The following is a 26,001-nucleotide window of genomic DNA, read 5'->3' as shown; positions in this document are numbered from 1 at the left end:
TAAGTCAGAATAAGTTATGGTTGGAGCATTGCTAAAAATTTCCCTCCAAAAATGATAATTTATAAATACACTGATTTTAAATTCAAATTTCAGTTTATGAAACCGACCATAAGCAAAGTTGAATCCATTTATTAGTTATATCAAGTCACTTAAATCATCCACAGACCATAATTATTACTCCCTCCGTCCCACATAATTTTATTCAGTATTCCATTTTAGTCCGTCCCACATAATTTTACTTATTTCACTTTTACTATTTTTGGCAGTGAACCCCAATATTCCACTAACTCATTCCTACTCACATTTTATTATAAAACTAATACTTTAAAAGTAGGACTCACATCCATCAACTTTTTCAATTAACTTTCCATTACATTTTTTAAAATCCGTGCCGGGTCAAAGTGTGTCAAAATTTGGGGAACGGAGGTAGTAATTTTTACATTTAATAATATATGGAATATGACCGAATTACTTTTTACATAAACACTCTTGCCATGAACATAAACCACTTTCTTAAAGAGAATTTAAAAAGCAATAAATAAATACAAATAACGTAAAAAGCAATAAATAAAAAAGCAAACAAATAAAGAAATTCACCAACGGCAAATTATATAACGGCTAGTCCCACACTTTTCCACCACTGCTGATGTTGACGACGATGATCAAATTCCTATTTCAATTCGCAATCTTCTCAATCGCCCACATTTTTCCTGCGCCTGAATCGATTTCCCATCGCGATAATTTTTAAACCCATTTCCAATTTTCCATCTTTTAAAAGTGAAGGTTTATCAAGAAAGCATTTTTGTTGATCAAAATCGAGTCTCTGTTGAAATTGATCAAAAGGGGCGTCAAGAAGTGATCAAAGGGAGCGGCGATGTTGAGCGGCGGTTGCGTTGATCATCGCAGCAGCGTGAACTCTTGTCAGCCGAGGGGGTTCTTGACGCCGCCGCCGACATGGAAGGCGGAGCGGGGATCTCCGGCGATGCCGAGGTCGGAGATGAAGCCCAAGGGAGATCTGTTTCACGTCGTTCACAAGATCCCTTCCGGCGACTCGCCTTACGTTAGAGCCAAACATGTTCAGGTTGATTTTTTGTTGATTCTAAGCTCGTTTCTTGATTTTGGGCCTTTGTTGTTTATTGCTATGATTTTAGCTTGAATTGGTGTGTTTATGGGATTTTGATGGGATTTAGTGAGGATAGAAAGAAATGGTAATGGGATGTTTAAATTGGAAGAACATGTGAAAATTATGATGAAAATACTTTTTTGGATGGTTACTGCTTTTTCAGGTTGAAACAGTAAGATTTTGCTAATAGGTTGAGTTTTGATCTGGAAATTATGATAATATAAGACTGTTTATTATCTGATGATCTTTCTGGAATGGTTACTGCTGCATTGTGTTTATTGGATTTTTGTGGAATAAGTCATGTTTATGGCATGTGTGCTTAGATGGAAAGGCATATGAAATCAGACTGAATTGTTGGAATTTTACTGTGGAAGTCAGGATGGAAATAGTTTTTATGATGGTTACTGAATTGCAGGTTGAGACAGTAAAATTTAGCAAATTAGGTTGAATTCTAATCTGAAATTATGGTATTATAAGACTGTTTCTGATGTAGAATCTATTATCTGCTGATCTTTATTGCTATGCTTCTAGCTCAATTTGAAGTTTGTTGATTTTAGTTAGACTGGTGGATTGTCATAGGATTCATTTGTGTTGATTGGATTTTGATGAAATTTAGTGAGGATACCATGCATGTTTAGTTGGAAGAGCATATGAAATCAGACTGAATAGTGGAATTTTACTGTGGAAATTATGATGAAAATACTTTTTTTTTACCACTGCATTGAGTTTATTATCTGCTGATCAATGTTATGATTATAGGTTGATTTCTGATCTGGAAATTGTGATAATATAAAGTGTTTCTGATGGAAAGTGTTTATCTAATGATCTTTCTGGAATGGTTGCTGCTGCATTGTGTAATCGCAGCTTGTAGACAAGGATCCGAGCAGGGCGATTTCCTTGTTCTGGCAAGCGATAAATTCTGGTGATCGGGTTGATAGTGCTCTGAAAGACATGGCTGTCGTCATGAAACAGTTGGACCGCTCAGATGAAGCTATCGAGGCCATCAAGTCCTTTCGCCATCTATCTCCTGCCGACTCTCAGGAAGCCCTTGACAATATATTGCTTGAACTCTATAAGGTAAGCTGGATTTTTGTTTCAAAAATTCGACTGTCTTGATGGAAATTGGAAGTCTGAGCATCGGTCTTGTTAATGCAGCAATCAGGGAGGATGGAGGAAGAGATTATATTGCTTCAGTATAAACTGAAGCAAGTTGAAGAGGGAATGGCTTTTTCTGGGAGGAAAACGAAGATTGCAAGGTCTCAAGGAAAGAAGGTTCAGATCACAATTCAGAAGGAGTATTCAAGGTTCCCTATCTTCTTTGCTTCTTTAGTTCGTGAACGGGCTCGTATTTTCTTCACTACCTTGTAACTTTGATAACAAAACTGCAGGTTGTTAGGAAATTTAGCTTGGGCCTATATGCAACAGAAAGATTTCAAATCTGCTGAAGAACATTACAGGTATCTAAGTTTTGAGTGATGTGTATCATGTTTTTCGTAGTTATGAATATTGAGGGTTTGTCGTGTATATACGTGTCTGCAGAAAAGCGCTATCCTTTGAATCGGATAAGAACAAGCAGTGTAACTTGGCAGTCTGCTTGATGCACATGAACAAGCTGACAGAGGCCAAGTTTCTCCTCCAATCAATACCATCTGATAATGGTGCTGTCGATGAATCTTATGTTAAGTCATACGAGCGTGCCTCTGAGATACTGGCCGAGTTTGAGTCGCAGCGTGTTCTTAAGCCTATGAAACAGATGGAGCAGAATAATGAACCTGGGATGGCACGAGGATTTGTACATGGACACATCAGTAGAACTAAGTCATTAGGCGGGCAGTGGGGAAGCAGTAGGTTCTGTTCTCGGAGACATACTAACGATAGAAATGGCACGCTTTCGTCTCCTCTGCCCTCATCTGGCAATATGTGCAAAGGAGCATCTACTGACTTTCCATACGAGAAGAGGGCCGATTTGGATTGGAGGGCGAATCATTATGAGCCTAATGTGAGCCGGGAAGGAGTGAACTCTTTCCCCTACCGGAATACTCCCAACGTTCCACTCACTCAACCAAGGAGAAGTACGCGCTATGGAGATCAAGTAAAAGCTGTTTTGACAGAAAACGCTAATGGAGGTTATTGCCGGAAACTGTCGTTTGGATCATCTGCCAGTAGTGAATCTGTGCATTCATTTGCAAGCCAAAATGCTGGCTACTATTCTCATGATGCACCTGATGAGATGCCGAATATACTGCCACAGTTTTTGGCGAAGAAGAATACATGTGTGAAGCCATTAGAAGCTAATGAAGAAGGGGTGAATACTTTGCCTTCTGCTGACTTTGGAAAAGTAGAAGAAGGCAAGAATCGGACTCTTGAGATTTCAAGTCGCGAGCAGCATAAGAAGAGCTGGGCTGATATGGTCGAAGAAGAAGACGAAGAAGAGTTTGGAAGCTGGAGTAACAATTATCCAAAGATCAGTCAGAAAACTTATGCTTCAACGGACCCGTTCAACGATGAGAATGTTAACTCCAACATAATCCCCGAGACTCCCAAGCTGCACGATGCAGATGATGAAGTAAGTCAGGAGATGGGTTCGATCGATCTTGGAGGCGGATATCTGACTCAGCCAGAGAAAATCGCGCTGCCAAAGAACCAGCCATTGAGACGTTCTCTGTGCTTTGATCAGAACCACAACCTCAACATACAAAACGTCCGCTGTGCTTCACCGTTGGCAACCAAAGCTCTCGACTTTGAAGGCCAAACCGGAGATCTCAGTGTTGGAAAGTCCAAGAACCTGAGGAGGCTGCAGGTTTTCCAGGATATAACGAGTGTTCATGCAAGTCCTCGACACTGAGATCCGAGTTCTGGCTTTGATTTTCCTCTTTCGAGATTGTGCACAAATATTATGTTATAGTTGTAACAACAATATATCACACTGAATCAAATATACTGCAAATTGTATAACAGTTGTACATGATTGCTGCTTTTCAACACACTGAATCAAATATACTGCAATATTGGTACTGCATTAGACTCTCATTCCATCTTAATGATCAGAAACTTCTCTAACTTGATGTTTTTCATCTCCACGCCCAAAGATGCTTCGGAGCCATTGTGCAGAGAGCTTGGGGTATCTCCGCAGATGCTTATCTGTATAATCGACATAGTTAAGCCCATAACGAACCAAATAGCCCGAAGCCCATTCGTAGTTATCTGTCAACGACCATGCGAAGAATCCTTTCACATTAACACCATCTAAGCTGTCAAAACAAAGACAGGAGCAAACTATGTGAAATAGTGACATTTTATCCGAGACAGAGATAAAGTGCTAGTAAACGCAGAATCACTCACTCAATTGCTTCACGCAGACAGCATAGATGATCGAAGAAGAATTTCTTCCTCGTGTAATCTTTGAGCGCCTCAGATATCGGCACATTATCATTCCTGTCTTCTTCAACCCCTGCAACCAAAATCCATAACATGCTAATAGAATTGATGTGCTTGTTCACTTTAAAGAATGTAACAACTGAATTAAACATGAGCTCACCATTCTCAGTAATGTAGATTAGAGGATCCTTGTACTGTAGTTTTATGTATTGGAGGAGGAGGCGGAGCCCCTTCGGATACACATTGTACTGACTGTGGTTGCTCCATTGTTCCCCAATAGGTATGCCGTCTTTGTCCCCTTCATTTTGAGACGAACAGATAAGGGGACTGAACGATCTTTTTTGCTTCGTTTATTCACACATCAAGAAAAGTATAGTATCATTACCTACTGGATTGTAGCCAGAATCAGTGAGGTAGCTCACTTCATTAGGAGGGTGATAAACATCATCTGTGCTAACTGCATATTTCCCAGAGTAATAATTCAGTCCAATGAAATCGAACGATCCCTTCACCATCTCTGCTTCGTCTTCACTGAATCTAGGCAGCCGGTTTCCAACTCTCTCTCTCATGATCTCTGGATACCTACCATACACTACAGGATCCATGATCCTGCATACAACATCACCCAAAACAATAAACATTAGCCTATTTTCGCATTTGAGATTTCGAATCATCTTCAAACTCACCATCCTATCATGAAAGCAAGCCCCCTATCTCTAGCCTTGACACTTTCATCAGTGTCATCATAAGGCACAAACCAAAAGGCATTAACTACAATTCCAATCTCCCCTTTCTGCAGTTCCTGCATTTCGCGCTACTCATATCAACAACATGCGTTCATGAAAACGACTCTCAAATCTCAATATAGTAATATAACAATAGTAGTACTTGGTATTTGTCCCGGTACAGCTTCACAACAGCAGCGTGAGAGAGAAGCTGGTTATGCGTGATCTCATAGGGCTCGGTGGCAGAGTCACCGCCCGTGCAGCTGCCATCAATCCAGCTGGAGCAACGTCCCGGTGCAAAAACACCGAGTGTGTAGCCAAGATAGCTCAGGCCCCACGGTTCGTTTATAGTGACCCAGTGCTTCACCCTGTCCCCAAACTGGCTGAACAATAGATCTGCAAAATCTTGGAAGTCTTTCCTGGTTTTGATGGTAGATAACATTAGTATAAAGATACAATTTTTGGTTGAAATAAAAGTTGATTTGCTTACACAATTTGGGGGCTTAGAAAGCCACCATAGGCATCTTGGAGAGCTTGTGAAGTGTCTAAGTGGAGAAGAGTCACCCATGGTTGTATTCCTTCATCATGAACCAATGTTTTTATTTATAGATTGTGGGATTATTCATTACAAGATAATGTGATAGGAAGGAATGGATCATTAGTCATCACCATTAGCTAGAAGCTCATTGATAAGGTTGTTGTAGTAATTGATCCCATCTTGATTCACACCTTTACTTATTGATCCACCTGATAATTAAGGTTGTTTGTTGCCATTATAAGAACTAAAACTATAGTATTTGGCAAAACATGAAAAAATATTGACAAAAATGTGTCATTTCAATACACAAATAGAAAGAACCTGGCAATATCCTAGGCCATGATATGGAGAATCTATAGGCATCTGCTCCCATTTTCTTTAGAAGCTTCACATCTTCCTGTCCAATTAAGTTTAAACATTTCACAACAATTAATTAATGTGATAATTATATCACAAAGTTGGGTAAAATTCTGATCAGTCACGTAGCGTATTAAATCACGAAGTTTTAATTTTTATCAGGTGTCTCATTTATATACTCCTACAAAACAATCTCTTTTGGTGATGCTCGAGATGATGTCATTTCCTTAAAACAAATATTTCTCTTCTTTTCTTGATTTAATTAAACAACTTCGTTTTGAGCATCACCAAAGACATCGTTTTGTACACAAATGAGACGATCGAGAAGAAAAAGAAGTAAAACTTCATAATTTATTATCCCTTAATTAATACATCAATGAAAAATGGAAAAGTAATGAAACACCTTGTATAGATGGTAAGAATCAACTGCCACATCCCCATTCGAACCATCTAGAATCTTCTCTGCATATTTCCAAGATTCTTTATGCATCAACTTTCTTCCTTTTTTTTCGGAGAGGGGAAAAAGAGGAGAGAGAGACCTGGATATGTATGTGTGAAATGATCCCACATAGAAGATCCTTTGCCCTTTTCATCGTAAGCACCTTCCACCTAATAATCATGTATTACATGCTCATTCCGTCTCATATTACTCGCACTTTTGCCAGAAATTTGAGATTAACTTTTTAGTAGTATAAAATTACTAATATTTTTAGTGTAACGAGAGGCCGCTTAATAAGATAGCACTTAATTATTCTAGTATTAATTAAATATTCTGATTCTTACTTAGAAAAAATAGAGTAAAATAGTTTGGAACGAGCCGAAATAGAGAAGTGCGAGTTATACACATTAGCGAAGAAGAGACCTGATAAGCGGCTGAAGAAGAGCCGAAGACGAAGCCGTCGGGGAATCCTCTACGGTTAATGGAATCTTCACTGCAGCTACAGTACTTGGATTCATCGTAAGTGGAAGAAGCGGCATTGGCAGAAGCAGTTAGAATTGTGAGAACCGCACACAGTGCTACTGTTGAGCTTGAGAAGCAGATTCTAGATGCCATATGTACATTACTGGTAAAGCAATTTTAGTGATTATTTGGATTTATAGGAGATTAAACAAATTCATTTAATTTTAGTTGAACTACTCCCTCCGTCCCACAAAGATTGTCTCACTTTGACCGGGCACGGTTTTAAGAAATGTAATGAAAAGTGAGTTGAAAAAGTTAATAGAATTGCGGAATAATCCCTCCGTCTCACTTTAGGAGTCCCGATTTACTACTTTTGGATGTCCCACTTTAGGAGTCCCGGTTGTAATATTCTATAATTGGTAATAGGCCTCACATTCCACTCACCTTTTTCCACTCACATTTTATTATAAAACTAATATATAGGACCCACATTCCACTATATTTTTTCATTAACTTTCTTAAAACCTTTGTATTTCTTAAAATCCGTGCTGAACTCAACCGGGACTCCTAAAGTGGGACAGAGGGAGTATTAGTTTTATAATAAAACGTGAGTATGAATGAGTTGGTGGAATATGAGGTTCACTGCCAAAAATGGTAAAAAGTGAAATGAGACATATTTTGTTGGACAAACAGAAATAGAAAAATGAGACAATTTTATGGGATGGATGGAGTAGTTAAAATTCCATCCGACATACCAATAAATGCAATAGTAAATAATTGTGCACGTTGATGAAATTCCCAAACGCACCAATCACCTCAAGCTTGCATAACCACAAAAACTAGCTACCACTTTCTAAAATAAAAAAAATCTCTCCCATATTTGGAAATCTAAAATCTCTTCCACAATTCCCTTCACTAGCTTATTGCACTGAATTATCTAGTATAGTTCGTCTTCTTCGCTCGTGGAATATTGTCACAAAAATAAATTTACTACTTGTGTATAATTCTTTTCGTTCCAATTGTGGAATTTAAAAATCAAAATAACTGACTAAATGAGCTCTCAAATTTTTAATCAACAGTGATATGAATTTTGTGGAATTGTGGAATTGAACTTGGTGGTGCTAGGACTTGGGGGAACAACTATGGTGATTTTTGTCAAAAGAAATTGTTGGTGTTTGATGTCGACAAGTAGTATGAAATTGAAATATGAATTTGATGAAGGGATTACCACGTTTGGCTAGCTGGTTCTTCAACCTTCATGTTTCTGCCGTGAATTTTATGGAATAAATCCATGAGAATTAGTGACGGATTTGTTCCGTTGCTAAATTTTGCTGTGTTATTTAACCTCTTAATTTGGTCAAAATTGGGATTAAAAATATTGATCGTTAAAATTTGACGGAATAGTTAACTTTGGACCAATTATGATCCGAGTTGAAATGTTTGGGACCGAAAAATTCAAAAAATAATGTTTATGACCAAAATCGTAAAATAAATATATGTTCAGGATCAGTTTTGACCTTTACTCAAAAAGATATGTAAAAGAAAGTTTCCAACTTTCCACACACGGCCCTACTAATCCCTTGCAATATTTTAGTCTTTTGTGTTTCAACTTTCACATTTTTCAAAAGGTTAAGTTTTCTTTCGTTTCACAAAATCTCTAACAATTTTTTAACTTGTCGCAACTCTCATATTCTATTCACAAATCCTCAATTTTTAGCATCTTACTACTTGCATGAACTTATTCGTTTCTATGGTTTGTCCCAAATCCTTCATTATCGTAACGAGCTATAGGTTCTTCTCTCTTGTTTTCTTTTTCTTGATTGATGTCATTACTAATACTCCCTCCGTCCCCGATTTAGAGTCACACTTTGACCGGACACGAATTTTAAGAAATGTAAAGAAAAGTTGGTTGAAAAAGTTAGTGGGATGTGGGACCCATTTTTTAATATTGGTTTTATAATAATATGTGAGTGAATTGAGTTAGTGAAATGCGGGACCTACTTACTATTTATGGTAAAAATGAAGCGTGACTCTTAATTGGAGATGGAGCGAAATGGAAAAGTGTGACTCTTAATCAGGGACGGAGGGAGTAATTAACTATATTCACTAAGCTACTATTGCACAAGCCTATAGAACTCTTGTTGTGTGGAGTAAGAAATACTCCCTCCGTCCCCGATTAAGAGTCACACTTTTCCATTTCGGTCCGTCCCCAATTAAGAGTCACAATTCATTTTTACCATAATGGTAGTAGGTCCCACATTCCACTAACTCACTTCACTCACATTTTATTATAAAACCAATATAAAAAAGTGAACCCCACATTCCACTAACTTTTTCAACCAACTTTTCTTTACATTTCTTAAAACCCGTGCCCGGTCAAACTGTGACCGCTAATGGGGGACGGAGGGAGTATATAGTAGTAGTACAATATATGAATACTACACAATTGTCATCTATAGAATTACATATTGGGAACATAATAGAAAAGCCAAGAATTTGTAAAGCAAAACTCTTGTATTAATACGTATAGTATAAGTAGAAATACAGATTAAACTACTTTATTTAGACCCTTTGTCTATAATCTTATTCTCAAACCCAACAATAATAAGAACAATATAAATGCAAGAAAACAAAAAAGAAGTAAATGATATGATCCTTGACTTCAACTTGATATTCTTACTTTGAAAACAATTTCCTCCCAAACCCAACAACAATAACAGCAATCAAAACCAGACCAGCTTTTATACAAACACACCCACACAACACCAAGTCACCAACACATTAATATTTCTGTTCATCAAAACACAAAGAGAGGAAGAAGAAGAAAAAAAGAAGGCAAGAGAAGTTTGAAAATTGGCATCACCAATCATCATGAAAATCACCGAAAACAAGCAGAGGCAGCGGCTGAGGCATTACATCGGCGCTCCAAGGCGATTTCTGCGCAGGGCGAGAGATTTCTACGTGGACAGCCTCGTCAGCTTCGACAGCAAAGTCGGCGTCATCACCTGCCCCGCCACTAACACTTCCCACCTCTGCAAGAACTTCGACACCAACAGACGCAAAGACGGGGACAGGGAGAGACTCGGGGAGATGTACAGGTCGAGTGAAGTTGATCGAGTTGGTCGTTTTAGAGAGAGAAGGAATGATGGATATGTAGGTGGTAATGGTATAGACAGAAGCTACAGCATTGCTCTGGGGAAGATTGGCACCATTGATGAAGAGGAGCAGTGTGAGTTTCAAGAAAATGTTACTTTTAGGAGTGATCACATGTTTCTCAGGACCAGAAGCCATGCTGTTCCCAGGAACTATGACTTTCATTAGTCTCTCTTTCTCTCTCACACACACACATACAAACAGACACATTTATTTGTTCATGAAAGCAAAGTATTTGTTCCATATGTTCTTTACATTGTCCCAATGTAGACTGTTATGATACTGTTAAATTTCATCCCACCACATTCATTATATCTGACTTATAGCATAGACACATGAAATTCTAAGAAGATTATAATAATTCAAGGAAGCAATATCCTAAGGAGAAAAAAAAGAAATTGTACACATGAGTTGAAAATCTAATAGATCACAATTCACAAACATTCATTATCATTATCACACACCTCTCTCAAACATGACAAAACCACAAATCATATCATACATATGGACAAATACATCTAAGTATATTCCTAAACATTAAGACACAATAGTAACACACTCATAAAAAACCAATGACCATGAGATTTGGACATACCATGGGAACTCATAAAATCACATCAAGCTTCCTCCTCTTCGTCCTCATACTCCTCATCATCGGCCGTCGCATCCTGGTACTGCTGATACTCTGCCACAAGGTCGTTCATGTTGCTTTCAGCCTCGGTGAACTCCATCTCGTCCATCCCTTCACCGGTGTACCAATGCAAGAAAGCCTTGCGCCTGAACATTGCAGTGAACTGCTCGCTCACGCGTCTGAACATCTCCTGGATCGAGGTGGAGTTTCCGATGAAGGTGGAAGCCATTTTCAGACCTGTGGGAGGGATGTCACAGACACTGGACTTCACGTTGTTGGGGATCCACTCGACAAAATAGGACGAATTCTTGTTCTGCACGTTGATCATCTGCTCGTCAACTTCTTTGGTGCTCATCTTGCCACGGAACATGGCTGAGGCAGTCAAGTAGCGTCCATGGCGTGGGTCTGCTGCGCACATCATGTTCTTTGCATCCCACATCTGCTGAGTGAGTTCGGGTACGGTCAGAGCCCTGTACTGCTGGGAGCCTCGGGAGGTCAAGGGCGCGAACCCAACCATGAAGAAATGAAGTCGTGGGAAGGGGATAAGGTTGACGGCAAGTTTCCTGAGGTCGGAGTTGAGTTGGCCTGGGAAACGGAGACAGCATGTGACACCACTCATGGTGGCGGAGATAAGGTGGTTGAGATCGCCAACTATGAGAAAATAGACATAATGAATTGCATCAGAAATGCTGCAGTCACATACCAAGTAAATCATTTACATGCATAAACCAAACTTACAGGTGGGAGTTGAAAGCTTAAGAGTACGGAAGCAGATATCATAGAGAGCCTCGTTATCCAAAACCATACACTCGTCTGCATTCTCAACGAGTTGATGAACAGACAACGTGGCATTGTATGGCTCAACAACAGTGTCGGATACCTTCGGAGATGGAAAGACGGAGAATGTTAACATCATCCTGTCTGGATACTCCTCTCTGATCTTGGAGATGAGAAGGGTTCCCATGCCGGATCCCGTGCCTCCACCCAAGGAGTGACATACTTGAAATCCTGTTGAGGAAATGTCATAACAATGTCATAATTCAATAGAATAATCATTCCCCTTTTGCATTTATTAAATATTAATGAATATACAGGCAAGACCATAAACCAACAATCTGGCATATTAAAAAATAGATCAAGTTCCATTAAATGATATCCAAAATTCTGCATCTCTAAATTTATGTAATTCACACCAGCAAATATGAAATTCCATAGCATCAAATCAACACACTGCACTAAAATTGGCCTAAATCACATCAAAACCAGATTGAAGATAACAGTTAATCACTGGCAAGCATAATATAATGGAGCAGGTTAAACAGATCAAAGTTCGCGAAACTCGTACTAATTCATAAGCAAAGATAGAACTAATCAAAATCCACGAGATTTCCAAAAACCGTACCAACAGATCTAACGATCAAATCCACCAACCTTGCAAGCAGTCACAATTCTCCGCCTCCTTGCGCACGACGTCGAGCACGGAGTCGATGAGCTCCGCTCCCTCGGTGTAATGCCCCTTCGCCCAATTATTCCCGGCGCCGGACTGGCCGAAGACGAAATTATCCGGCCTGAAAATCTGGCCGTATGGCCCGGATCTGACGGAGTCCATGGTGCCGGGCTCGAGGTCCATGAGCACCGCGCGTGGGACGTACCTCCCGCCGCTGGCCTCGTTGTAGTAGACGTTGACGCGCTCGAGCTGGAGGTCGGATTGGCCGTTGTATCTCCCCGTCTGATCGATGCCGTGCTCGTCGCAGATCACCTCCCAGAATTTGGCGCCGATCTGGTTGCCGCATTGCCCGCCCTGGATGTGCAGGATTTCTCTCATTTTTCCTCGGTTTTTGCGGTGGATCTACTTCCTTCTTATCTGGAGGGGAATGAGAGTGATTAGTGAGTGTAGATCGGTGGAAAAACTGCTTCGGATTTTGATTTTCGAGTTGAAATTGGAATCGGTTGCTGTTTCAATTTCAGTAGAGTGATGAGAGATGAGCTGAAGGTGGCTTCTGATATAGATTGAGTCTCGGATTTCACTATATTCTCGAAAATGCCATTCTGATTTTTTTATTTTATTAATTTTTTAGGTGCTGTATGCATTTCCCAAGAAGAATGTTTTTGGACAAAGATTATAAAATGAGAGATTCTATTAAGTTTATAATATGATTTTCCATAATATTTTTTTCCAAACAAGAAAACTTAGTAAAGTACTCCTAGTATTTATTTTACTTAAAACATATGTTAATTTATTATCATACTGGTTTGTATTAATTAAGTTTATAAAGATGTTCTTGTATAGCTACATGCTATTTCCTCCGTCGCGGATAATTCGGGTCACTTTGACCGGACACGGGTTTTAAGAATTGTAATGAAAAGTGGGTTGAAAAAGTTAGTGGAATGTGGGTCCTACCTTTATATATTAATTTTATAATAAAATGTGTGTAGAAATGAGTTAGTGGAATATGAGGTCCACTACCAAAAATGATAAAAGTGAAATGAAACAAATTATGTGGGACAGACCGAAATGGAAAACTGGATCGAATTATCCAAGACGGAGGGAGTATATTTGTTTTTATAGAGTATTTTAGGGTGGATTGTCATTATCATCCAACTTAACAAATTTGGCAAATATTGTTTCATGTTAGTGGTGAATGGCAAAATAAATGTGATTTAATTGACTTAATTGACTTAATGTCATTATAAGTAAAGTAGTTGAACCTGTTTCAACTAATTACACTTGTTTCATACCATCTTTTGAATGAGTAATGCTATCTGATTAAAATATTTTCTCTCTTTATTCATTAGTGTGCAGAATATATATATATATATATATATATATATATATATATATATATATAGAGGTTGAATTGATACACTAATTAAAATTCATTATTTTATTTATTACTATCTTACTTTTAAATTATGGATATGTTCTTACTATGTACAGATAGATCTCCTACGGTTAGCTTTGTTGATGCAAATGTTAGTTCGGTATATATTGTGTTTATAGAAAATGATTTTGAATTTACTTTATTTAAATAATCCCGTCGTCCCACGTTACTTGAGTCACTTCTTTTTCGCACTCGTTTTGGAAAAATAATAATAAACGAATGCGAAAAAAAAGTGACTCAAGTAACGCGGGACGGAGGGAGTATATTGTTGCATCTTCATTGATTAAAATTTGCACGATTTTCCAGTAAAATATAAACTTCGTGGGTCTATTATCCCCATTAATATATAGTTGGGCTATTGGGTTTATTAAGGCCCAGATTTATTAGTGGAACACTATATATTGGGCCAGAAATGTCATAAATGGGCTGCTCAGATGCGTAAACCCGTATTTTTTTAATTGATATTAACTAGAGAATTATTTAATCGAAGATTGATTAAATTAAGTAACTAAAACTAAATAAAAACTAAAGTTGCCCATGGGAACGCCTGCACAAGATTTTGATTCAAAGTTGGGTTTAGCACAAGAGTTTGAACTATATTAGTACGATATTAAGTTTTAATTAGGTGGCTGTTAATTAATCGGAACCATATGTAACTAATTACATCACAAATTCTGATCATATTTTTGAATAATTTTTTTTGTCGGCGAACTCCATGGTTATTCCATATACTGATTTGTAGGCATATCAAAAAGTGAGACAATTAATTCAAGAATTTAAAGTTACTCTATATCGAAAAACAAGAATCAATCTTCTAAGTTTTGACCATTTTATTAATCATAGACGAGTCTTACGCTATCCGACCAAATCCGACCAAGACCTCAACTTTGCATGAAATTTGTACCGCAGCTGCGTATCAGGAAGGTCACAAGAATCATCTAGAAATAATGTTGCTGTCAATGTATTTGGATGATATTGGACTCGTTTATTTATTTAACTATTTTCCTATTTTCTAAAGTTACGAAAATGAGGATCGAACACGTATTGAACTCCAAATTAATTATAAAAATCACTGAAGGGAAACCACGTGAATTTGGTCACATAATTAACATTCATTACATTCTCTTAATCAAGTGCGTTTATTTTATATTCTATTTGGAAAGTGAGGATAGGATTCTCAATCGACATTGCTTGATTCACCAATGGATGTAGGGAATATTAAAAAAAAAATATACTATAGGAAAAATATTATGAAACAAATCGTATATAAACATTAGTTTTTTCCCTTTATATATCCATATATTTTTATTCGAATACCTAAAAAATAATTATTGAAAGTCATTAGTTTTATAAATTATATTAAATCAAAGCTTTATCTATATTATTTTCTAAGTCTAAATAGATTCAAATAAATGGATAAAAGAACATTTGACTTTTATGTTTTTATGCAATTTGTAATTTAATTAATGACACAATAAATACAATCCAAAAATCGAATGACAACATAGATAAATGGTGTTCACAAAAAGTTTGCACCTAATTGCTATAAATGTAATACATACAAAACTTTTACCTAATTGCTATAAATGTACTAATATATTATAGAGTACTAAACGTGGTTAATATAAAACTTTTTACGAAAATAGGAGTAACTTTATATTTGCGCATATTCGAATCGTGCTGTAACACTATTACAAGGTTGACGAAATTTTACTAGTTGAAAGCGACATAATAATTAGGAAAATGCATGTGTTTGGCATTTCAAGAATCATATTTGCGTCTGTCCTACTCAAGGAATATACATCAAGCTAATTATAATTTGATTTCATATTTAGGAATCATATCTTACTATTTCTATGAGATTTTAGTTTTATTTAATTAAACTATAAGATTATTTGTAAAATAAAGGGATGATATGCTTTAAAATGCAATTCATAATCTATCAGGCATATCTAATTTAACTTCTTCTGAATATCTAAGAACTTTTAGGCTTTTTTTTTTCTTTATTTGATACGCGACGGCTAGCTAGTCATAATGACATCATAGTCATCCGATGAAATGATGTATACATGCAACAAAGTCGTATTATACATTAGTCATTTGAGCTACATAGACATTTCAGGTGTCCCGTCTCATTATTAATTGAGGTAATTGATATATGAATAAAAATAACATTTGAAAATTTATACTTATATTTTAAAAATGAAGTTTGCTAATTTGCATGTAGATTGTAAAACTATATGTAGATTAAAATTTGTGCGTTTTAAGTACTATCAACTTTTATACATCTTGTAAATTATGTATACCATCTCTTTTCTATGTCACTGAATTTCATGTTAAATTAATATCAAATTAATTTATAATAGAACTTTAACTTTAGGTTGGGAAACATTACATTTATGTATGTTGAGTGTCCTCTTGAAATTGGAATTTCTAATAAAATAATCACCCACGATCTATTTCTTATATCTACGATTTAGACACCCCACTATGCCACAACAAACTTATAGTAGTAGTAAATTATAAAGTGTATTTGGTTGGATTGAAAATGACAACTTTTTTTTTGGAACAAATCAATAATTGGCAAAATGAACAAATTATTAACGCTTGCAAAATAGTAGGAAGGAGAACTGAAATGCCACTACAAACAAATATAGTACATAATTTTTGGTGCTAAATCGATTTTGTCACATAAATTTGCTTAAGTATGATTAATTATTATGTTATATGCTATGTCTGTTGTTGTTGATAACTTGATTTTGTATAAATTTTATATGTCAACAATTAAAGGATACACATATGATTTTATTATTGATTTGGTATTTTAACTTTTCTACGAAGTACTATTAAGAATTAGAGAATTACAAGAGTGAGTGTGAATAATGAAGCTTCATGTAAATTATTGGTCACCAGAAAAAGCTATGCTCATAACTTTTGCAAAAATAGAATTGTGCCCAAAATTGTTGTACTCGCAAGTCTTGCCCAAAATTTTGAAGTTGCACTTTATTTGTCCAAAAAATAATGTTGCTATAGAATATATTTCTTTGGATTATGATTACTAAGAATATGATTATTGATTGATTACTTATTTTGCATTTGAAAATATTAAGGAAAATTAATAAAATTTTGAATTTGGAAAAATAATAATACCAATAATAGCTATTATTATATTAGTATATAAGAAATTAGGCAAAGAATATGTAAAAATTACAGAGAATAATAAGAACCTATAAAATTGCTCTATTTTTCTTATTTTTAAGATTTTATTACTTTTTATCATCAGATAAAAATCGAATAAATATTGAAATTTAAAAATAATAGGAGTAATCACACTGCTGTCTGTGTCTAATGCTTACCAACAAATTACTCTAAATCCCTTCAGGGATGAAAAAACATAAGATGGATTAATTAGTATATAACCTTGACTAAAGTATCTAAACTTTTTAAAATGTTCATTTGCACGCCGGAAGCAAAATTAAAACTGAATAATCTTAATTTAATACAAACCAAGAATTCGATTAGCCTCAAATATCTCCTAATATAAATTATATTTATGAGTAACGTTCATTTTACAAAGAAAATTAGTACACCATTTCGTTATTAATTAAAGAATGGAATTAATTGCCACGAAATCATCCTCTTTATTATTCATCAAGTATAAAGACAAACATGAATACATCGAACATGCTCTTAAATTTAATTTAAATCAATTTATTAGTGCATTATTTTTATTGAATTAATATGATTTACATATACAGAAAATATATCTTTTCTTAAATTTGGAAATATTTAATTTTAGAAACGTTTTTGTTTCTAGTTTTTTACTCCCTCCGTCCCAGATAATTTGGGACATTTTGACCGGGCACGAGTTTTAAGAAATCTAATGGAAAGTGAGTTGAAAAAGTTGGTGAGATGTGAGTCCTACTTTTAAAGTAGTATTAGTTTTATAATAAAATATTAGTAGAAATGAGTTAGTGAAATATGAGGTCCATTACTAAAACTAGTAAAAGTGAAGTGAAACAAATTATATGGGACAATTCGAAATGGAATATTGAATCGAATTATCTGGGACGGAGAGAATAATTAATTCATTTCGTAATTTAGTTAATATTTATAAAAGGGAATTAAAAGGTAAACTTTCTAAAAAGTCCCTTCATATATAGACTGCTCCTTTTTATGCACATTTATTACTATAATTAAATATTGATTACAAAAAAGGCGACTGTGATTAAATTTCCTTAAATACTCCGTCTATGAACAGCAAGCCCTCAAACCGACAAGCGATCTCATTAATTTCTCCGATCCGATTATTACAGTTGAAACCAGTTCCCACGCGCCATCATCCCCTTTTCCCTTCCTTTTAAATCCCTCTCTAGGGTTTCAAAATCCCCTCAATCAGAAAGGGGCGAAATCAAAGTTGCCCCCTTTTTATAAAGACTCCTTTTTTAACATTTCATCCCAACTCTCCCGATTTCAAATTAAGGGAATTTGGATGATTTCTGCGGAAATTTCAGAAATTCGGAAGGGGTTTTTGTAGAATCGATTGAAATTCGATCAATTTCGCGTTTCTGCGATGCCTTTCCCGTGGAAGAAGGTGAAGAGCGGCCGAATTTCCCGACTGGTCAACGACCACCTCCACATCTCCCAGAAGCGGCGCGACGGCTCCTCTCTGGTGGTGGAGACCGGTTTTCCGACTTCGTTGATCGATCTCTTCATCAAGAATCGCGAGAAATTGAAGAAGCCGTCGAAGAAGAAGCGCGGCGTTTGTGATCCGGCGGTTGAAGGATCGCCGATTTTCTGCCCTCCGCCGCCGCCGTCGCCGGTGGGATCGCCGCTGCGGCGAAGTGTTTCCCCAATTCCGCCTCCGCCGATTGAAATTCGAAACGCGGATGAGGCTGTGGAGGAGCGCGGCGGCGCTGAGAGCGGCGGGGAAGCGAGGGATAGGGAAGTGAATGGGGTTTTGGTGATGATTTTCAAGATTTTCACGGTGGTGGTTTTGGGGTTTTCCACTAAGAGACTCGCTTTAGGGATCACCATCTCGGCGGCCCTCCTCCTCCTCCTCGAATACGCCGGAAAACGCCGCCGCCGCCTCTCCCCGGCGGCGCCGCCGATTGTGCAAACTAATTCTAGATTACTAATTCAAGAAATTCAAGTCCTCGAATCACCGGAGATTCAACCGGAGAAGGAGATCACCGAGGAGAAATCGAAACCTGAATTTCGAGAAATCGAGGCCGTGGAGATGGCAATGAAGGTAGAAGAAGAGCCTCCCCTCTCCAAAAAAACAAGAAAAGCAAAGATTTCTTCCAAGATTAGGAAAATTGTTCTGATTCCAAAGAAATTCAGAGGTGCTAAAAAGGATCACAGAGATGATCACATTGCCGAGGAATCGGATAACGGAAACATAGCCTCGTCGGTTTCCGATCACAGAGAAGAAGATGTGAGGACTTCAATCTGTGAAGTAGAAGCAAAGATTGATGAAGATGAAGATGAAGGCGAAGATAAGGTCAACTCTGTGGAGGCTCGGAGATACATGGTGCTGTGTCTGATCGTGCTGGCTGGCCTCATCGGAGGCCGGCCTTTCGCGCTTGTCCTGACGTTGGTGTGGTTGTTGGTGTTGAAAGTGATGATGTGGTTTAACGTTAAGTCCAGTTAGAAACATTTTTTAAGGTTTTGGTTGTGGTTTGCACAGATGTTGAATATGACATACGGATGTAAATTTGGTAGATGGAAATCTTAAGTTAACCTATTTGTTGTCTGAATTTGATCATCTTGAGAAATATGATGATTGATGATGAATGTTTTTGATTAGCTTTTTTGATAAAGATTAGGCGTGGAGATGTCATGAGCAAAGTGTAAAGTTTGCTGCTTTTTCGTGTTCACGGTATTCCCATTTGTGGGCACGGGAGATTAATTTGAGATCAAATTAAATTAGTTCGATATTAATTGAGATTAAATTGATTCAATCATAAAGTTAAAATTTTGGTTGGTTTGTAACGGAGTGTGAAATTCTTTGTGGAAAACTAAAAAATATATTCAAATTTTATTTATGTTTTTTCGGTTTGGTTTTGGAATATCGGAATTTAACTAAATTTGATTATTTCTTCAACAATTCGCACATTCGAATTCACTCACTCAAACAATTCTTTAATACTACTAAATTATATTCCCCCCGTCCCAGATTAGGAGTTAGATATAGTTATGGCTAAGATTTTAAGAAATAGTTGGATTGTGTAATAAATGAAGTGAGATGGTGGAGTGTGTAATAAATGAAGTGAGATGGTTGAAGGTGAGTCTCTTTTTGACTTTTTGGTTTTTTATTTTTATTTTGGTTTATTTTAATGTAGATAATGACACTTTGATGTAATTTTGATGAACAATGGGGTAAAATTGTATGACCAAATATGAAAAATTTTAAATGTGACTCTTAAACTGGGACGGACTTTTATGACAAATAGTGACTCTTATTCTGGGACGGAGGGAGTAGTAATCAATTTGACAAAATTCAATCTTTATCTCTATTGACTTTTTCTCTATGTTTTGAGTTTGTCGTCCACGCGTTGCTGCCGAATGGAATGAAATTTTTGCAATTGATTGGTTTCGTTGGTGGTTCAATTCAACCTTCTTTGTTGCTTCTTAATTTGTTTTATTAACCAAATTTCAAATTTAACTTTTTGCTAAAAATATCATTTTCCAATGGGAGAGTAAACGATAAAATATTACTATATCTTTTTAATTTTAATATATATAGTAAATCATTAAAATGGAGGAAACATTGGTCATTATTACCAATAAAGAAAGTTTTCATTATAACCATCCATTGCTAATTTGCTTTAACTTAATATGAACTTCACTGAAAATATCTATTCCTCTATTATTTCTGCTTTTTGTACTGAAATGATCCCATTTAATGGGGCCAATACACTTTAGATTTGTGTTCAAGTGCAGACAAAGATCAGGCTGCTAGGGAAATCACCACCTCATTGCTTTGTAAAGACAAAGAAAATACTAATAAAAAGATAATTTTAGAGAACAAATTAAATGAGAATCCCCACTTCATTGACTTGAGTATCCTCTCCCTCACAATCACAGCATATTATTGAACTACGCTATTTTTCAAATAGAATCGTGGCTTGTCTTTACAGCTATGTTTTCCATTTATCTCATGGTGGGTTGGATTCATAAGTGTGACTATAAAGTGACACTAGTCCTACGTAACATCAAATATTGTCTAATTTTCTCTATCATTTCTCCCACTCTATCTTAGGATGCCACCGGTTTAGACTAGCGGTTTCGGTTCCGATTCAATGGTTTCAGAGTATGTTCTGTTGGTCTTTTACCCCTTTTTCGATTTTAGGGCAAAATTGGCGATTAATCATTGGTACGTTCGGATGATATGAATGATGCCGGTTCAAGAATTAGCAGTTCTGATTCCATAGAAACTAAAATTATAGTCAACCTGAGAAGTGATATGTGCCATTTAAAACAGTAAATTTTTGAGTGATTTTCATTCAAAAGAAGAGCCACTTGTACATAATAAGGGGCAAATGTCCGCCTCAACATATTTTAGTTATACAATTATATTCTTTATTTGAAATAAATAATTTTCTTTATATACGCTCCACCTCAAACTCTTAAAAAATTTTAATACATTTTTGCCTCAATTGAATTAATTTACTAGCTTTGTCTCTATATTCATTAGTATTTTTATTATTTCTTTTTTTATTACTATTGTTTTGGACCAAACTCGGCAATTACTTGTTCATTATGGTTTCAAAATTCTTGGAACCGAAATGAGACTGGTAGAACCAATATTTGAATTCCAATTCAACCCATAAGAGAATAGGAGACTATTAAGGTTCTATCTTGAAACCGTTGATCAGAATCTGAGTCAAATCGACAATTCTGGTTTAACCACGCACGGCTCACAGCCCCACTTTTTTTTTCTTTTTACGAAATTTCTTTCAATTTTACATAAAAATCATTAGTGAAAGATATTTGTATCTTGTAAGTCAAAGAAAGCATAGCATTTCACATGACTAGTGTTGACTAGGGTGCATGTGAGAGGTTATCCGTGATGCCCAATATTTTAATTAATTAAATAATTAATTAAGATTCTCTTGATCCATATGTTAATTAGATAAGATAATATCTGAAGTAGCAACTGATGATAAGACGATTTTAATCCATAGTATGGTTCTGAGTATAGTCTTAATCATTAAGGAAAATAGATGCAACCCAAAAAAGAAAAAGAATAGAAAAGAATTGAAAAGGTTGGATACATCTCATACGAATCTCAATTTTAATTCTAACGTATTCTATGGGGCAAATACCTAATCTTTGAACATTTATGTAACTAATTAATAATTTTTTGAGCATGCAATTCTTGTTTGAACTAACTAGATTGGGTAATTGGTTGAATTATTCTCTCCAGGCATTAATTAAAAGATAAATTGTCACTCTCTTTACCACGAGATTCATGAACATCGTTTGAAGATAACTTATATAAATTACAAATATAGTGACTAATAATAAGAAATGCACTTAAGCATGAGATAGCGAATTATTTAAATTTTAGATAGAGTGTTTGCTTTTGTTTATAAGTTTGATTTTGTCGACTTTTTGTTGATATATATCTGTTGATCTGGCCTATTTCTGCACTCTTGCTTAATTTGTTGAACATTTCCTTTATATAAAAAAAAGTATTTTGGACATTCTATTGTTTTCACAAAAAGAAAAGGCATATATTCTTTCTTATCTTGATTTATGTCGGAAGTTATATACACAGTATTATAATTTTATGACTTTTATCAATATATATAATGGAAAGGGCATCGTATGAACTATTCCATATTTACAATGTTATCCAATAGATTACATTTTAACTAATCAGTCGTGCAATTGCAAACATATTTAACTAAAATTTATAGGATGATCAGATCATTTATCTTAAACTGTGTTTCACATATCATCTTCTAAATATAATTTGCAACACTCTTTTTTGTCATTTCAAACACACTATTCAACAATAATGGCTGTCTAGTAGTAATATACATTTATTTTTCTTTATTTACATAACCCTTCCACTATTTTTATAATCCATACACTTATTTTTTCCCACTTATTTTACAACAAAAATGCTCGAAGCCAAAAATTGGCGAGCAAAGTAAAAGTACAGAAACAGTGCAAAACAATTGGGCCCGCAGATGGATACCCTTGGTAATTAAAAAAAATATAAAAAAATAAGGAAATCACTCTAAAGACAAAAAATACATTTATAATTTATAAGGAGCTTGCAGCTTATCAACAATGGCATGGTCGACTTGGAAAGCTTTGGCTAACACATCAACATCGATCGATGGATCAGAGCCGAATACGGAGTTTGCGATGGCGATCACGCCGGGGTTTTGGCTGCTCAAAAACGCAATCGTAACAGCGTCGTTTTCCCCAACATTCTGTTGAAAATGAATCAATCCAAATGGAAACGCGAAAACATCGCCCTTCTGCAGCACTTTCGAGATTAGCTTGTTCTCGGGGTCCGACGTAACAAATCCCACGAGCACGGTGCCCTCAAGCACCGTCAGTACCTCAGAGGCGCGGGGGTGGCGGTGGGGCGGGACCACCCCTCGGGGCGCGTAGTCCACACGCACGGTGGAGATACCGAGAGTGTTGAGCCCGGGGATCTCGAAGACTGTGGGCCGGTTTATGAAGGATCCCATGGGATTTGAGGTGTTTCCAGGGATGTGTAGGCCCCGGAAATGGAAGTGGTCGGCCTTCACTTGTTTAGGATCTAGGCAAGTGAAGCCGTTCACCCTCACTACATTTAATTTAAAAATATCAGAAAATGTAAGTTACCTAGTACTCCATTAGTACAAAAATATGTACATCACATAATGATTTATTGATTTATATCGAAAAACAATTACTAACCTGGACTTTTGAAATCGGCAACACAAAAATCTTGAAGAGGGCTTGATTCATAGGCTAGGGTTAGATAATTAGTGCTAGTGATTGTTGTAAGAATTAGGATTAATAGCATTGATATTGCCATTCTTGAGGTAAATTCGAATTATTGTGGTGCAAAACATAGGTGCAAGGCCTATATATATACACAAAAATATAATGTATTTTATATATATTGTTATGAGATAGTCAAAAGAGATAAAGTCGTAATTAACGAACTGGCCGTCTGATTCCAAGGTGTATATGAGTAAATATTATGCCCATGCAATTTTATCTATTCAAAATTTCACAATCTGAAATTATTAATTAGAACTTAAAAGTGAAAGATAGAAAGAAACATTTCGTCCGAATTATAGAGAGTGACATAATATGGAGTGATAGAAATTTTTAATTAGGCTATGACGTTGTGACTAATTTGACTATGTGTTAGGTTAAATGTTTTTTGTACTACTAAGACAAAATCCTAAACATGATATCTAAAATAATGTAGTTTTAATAGCTGGGGCAGACCATGTAAATTGTAAATTATTATAAAGATATTTTTCGATATGATGCTAATGGAGTAATTATTAATTATGTTGGCAAACATGGCCAATTCAACATAAGCCAAGCTAAGATATTAGTGTCATTTGATTATACTGTAAGTATTTAACTATTTTGACCTTTTCGTTTGGATGCAACGTTATATACATACTTTTATCATAGTAGTATTATTTTTTTTCTTTCTAAAAAGTAAAATATTGTATTTAGTGGAGAGCATTTAAAGGATGATGACAATTTGTTTCAGTAACAAAGTCATTTGTGAATCATACAAAATCATTAGGCCTGAAAATTTAATCCGCGGGTTTCGGGTATTCCCGACACAGTCCCAATATCCGACGGGTTATGGGTACCCGAAACCCGAAATAATGGGTTCGGGTATGGATTTGGGTAGTTAATGTGAGGATTTTTCGGGTTTAGGGTACCCGAAACCCGTATTAGGGTACCCGACTAATACCCGATTAAACCCGATTAATTATGTATTTGTGATAAATATTTTTATTTAGTATAGGGCCTATGGCCCGTAAGGTAAATCTAGGGTAACTTTATTTAATCACATGTAGATTTATAAATTTTTCGTATGCCTCACTTTTTCAAGTTTCCTTCACGCCGCTGTTGTTGCTCTCTTTTTGCCGTTTGCTCTCTTCTTTACATTCGTGTTTGGTTCATATTGCATTATTTATGTTCTTACTTGTTATCTTTTGAAAATATATAGTTAATTAGTTATGCTTTCTCCATTTTATTTACATGTTCATTTAATGTCTTAAAAAGTTATTTTAATCTCTTTTATAATCCCTTTTATGTTTCAATTTATACCAAAAAAAAATTATTTTAAAATTAAGTAGTGTCTATTTGTCTAAGGTCTATTTTATATAATATAGAATTATAGTCAATAAATAGTATAAGTATTGCGTGATTTTTAATAATTTCTATTCCCATCATAATTTAATTTATATAAAAGAATAAATTTTAAATATAATAATTCCGGGTTTGTGGGTACCCAATTAGTTGGGTTCGGGTACCCGCATCGGGTATTAGGGTACCCGAATTCACATACGGGTCGGGTATTGGGTATGATATTTTTGAGATTTCGGGTTCGGGTACCCGAATTTTCGGGTTTGGGTACCCGCGGGTACCCGAACTTTCACTCCTAAAAATCATAGTACGGTAAGTATAAATAAAATTAAAACTTAAAATAAGCATCAATCCGTTGTAGTCTAGTTGGTTAGGATACTCGGCTCTCACCCGAGAGACCCGGGTTCAAGTCCCGGCAACGGAATAAAATTTTTAATATTCAGTTTTTAATTCAAATTTTTGGACAGTAAATAAGAAAATAATTCTAATTTTAATGTTTGAAAAATTCAAATGAAAACATGAAGCTTTAAAATAATTTTAAAAACTGCAATAGTCAGTTTGTTGTTAAAGGCCCAATATTTAAACTGTTAGGTAAGCATGAGAAAATAACGATTGATCTAATTAATAGCCTGTTTTTAGTAAATATTCGATCATTTTAATATATACGTAATAAAATAATTACTAACTAAACATGAAATTAATAAATTTAACATCTAATTATAGAAATCATGCACAATGTTTTTATCCAACGCCCAATTAAGCTACAATCATTAACCATGTATCTTTCTATTTATATCTTAATTTTATTCTAGTTTTAATTTTTTCCTTCCTAATTACTATTTATATTCCTTTATATTTTCTCCGTACCCCCCATCCCGTAGTATAATTTTATAAAAAAGGTAATTATAATATGAACTATAGTCATGGACAAGGGCCGAATCGACCCTCAAATTGATCG

The 26,001-nt window shown here is 35.7% G+C and overlaps 5 protein-coding genes and 1 non-coding gene across 7 annotated transcripts; 3 read left to right on the top strand and 3 right to left on the bottom strand.

Moving 5' to 3' along the window:
• The first annotated feature begins 654 nt into the window (after positions 1–654).
• Positions 655–4,088, top strand: LOC125188554 (protein POLLENLESS 3-LIKE 1-like). Its single transcript, XM_048085487.1, has 5 exons — positions 655–1,081; positions 1,988–2,200; positions 2,279–2,427; positions 2,512–2,580; positions 2,663–4,088. Exons 1-5 carry the CDS (start codon positions 875–877, stop codon positions 3,966–3,968), a joined length of 1,944 nt encoding a protein of 647 aa, XP_047941444.1. The 5' UTR covers positions 655–874; the 3' UTR covers positions 3,969–4,088.
• LOC125188555 (beta-glucosidase 12-like) lies at positions 4,045–6,650 on the bottom strand. 2 transcript variants are annotated; one of them, XM_048085488.1, is made up of 10 exons: positions 6,525–6,650; positions 6,086–6,161; positions 5,896–5,973; positions 5,717–5,804; positions 5,390–5,645; positions 5,188–5,303; positions 4,887–5,110; positions 4,662–4,799; positions 4,466–4,574; positions 4,045–4,374 (listed from the first exon to the last, which is right to left on the bottom strand). In XM_048085488.1, the coding sequence occupies exons 1-10, from the start codon at positions 6,609–6,611 to the stop codon at positions 4,161–4,163; spliced, it is 1,386 nt and encodes a 461-aa protein (XP_047941445.1). In that variant the 5' UTR covers positions 6,612–6,650; the 3' UTR covers positions 4,045–4,160. The 2 variants fall into 2 exon arrangements, with proteins under 2 accessions (XP_047941445.1, XP_047941446.1); XM_048085489.1 differs by having other exon boundaries at positions 6,086–6,157; positions 6,525–6,551.
• Positions 6,651–10,586: 3,936 nt separating this feature from the next.
• LOC125188556 (tubulin beta chain) lies at positions 10,587–12,808 on the bottom strand. Its single transcript, XM_048085490.1, has 3 exons — positions 12,238–12,808; positions 11,545–11,814; positions 10,587–11,457 (listed from the first exon to the last, which is right to left on the bottom strand). The coding sequence occupies exons 1-3, from the start codon at positions 12,629–12,631 to the stop codon at positions 10,793–10,795; spliced, it is 1,329 nt and encodes a 442-aa protein (XP_047941447.1). The 5' UTR covers positions 12,632–12,808; the 3' UTR covers positions 10,587–10,792.
• Positions 12,809–17,951: 5,143 nt separating this feature from the next.
• LOC125186215 lies at positions 17,952–19,496 on the top strand. Its single transcript, XM_048082563.1, has one exon. The coding sequence runs from the start codon at positions 18,262–18,264 to the stop codon at positions 19,339–19,341; it is 1,080 nt and encodes a 359-aa protein (XP_047938520.1). The 5' UTR covers positions 17,952–18,261; the 3' UTR covers positions 19,342–19,496.
• Positions 19,497–22,730: 3,234 nt separating this feature from the next.
• On the bottom strand, positions 22,731–23,740 carry LOC125187366 (putative germin-like protein 2-1). Its single transcript, XM_048083947.1, has 2 exons — positions 23,616–23,740; positions 22,731–23,502 (listed from the first exon to the last, which is right to left on the bottom strand). The coding sequence occupies exons 1-2, from the start codon at positions 23,734–23,736 to the stop codon at positions 22,961–22,963; spliced, it is 663 nt and encodes a 220-aa protein (XP_047939904.1). The 5' UTR covers positions 23,737–23,740; the 3' UTR covers positions 22,731–22,960.
• Positions 23,741–25,394: 1,654 nt separating this feature from the next.
• TRNAE-CUC lies at positions 25,395–25,467 on the top strand. Its single transcript has one exon. It is a non-coding gene; the product is annotated as a tRNA-Glu (tRNA).
• Positions 25,468–26,001: the final 534 nt, after the last annotated feature.

The sequence above is a fragment of the Salvia hispanica genome, chromosome 5 (assembly GCF_023119035.1).
Source record: "Salvia hispanica cultivar TCC Black 2014 chromosome 5, UniMelb_Shisp_WGS_1.0, whole genome shotgun sequence".
NCBI lineage: Eukaryota > Viridiplantae > Streptophyta > Magnoliopsida > Lamiales > Lamiaceae > Salvia > Salvia hispanica.
Note: the sequence above shows the minus strand (reverse complement) of the source record. Positions and strands in the feature narration are given on the sequence as shown.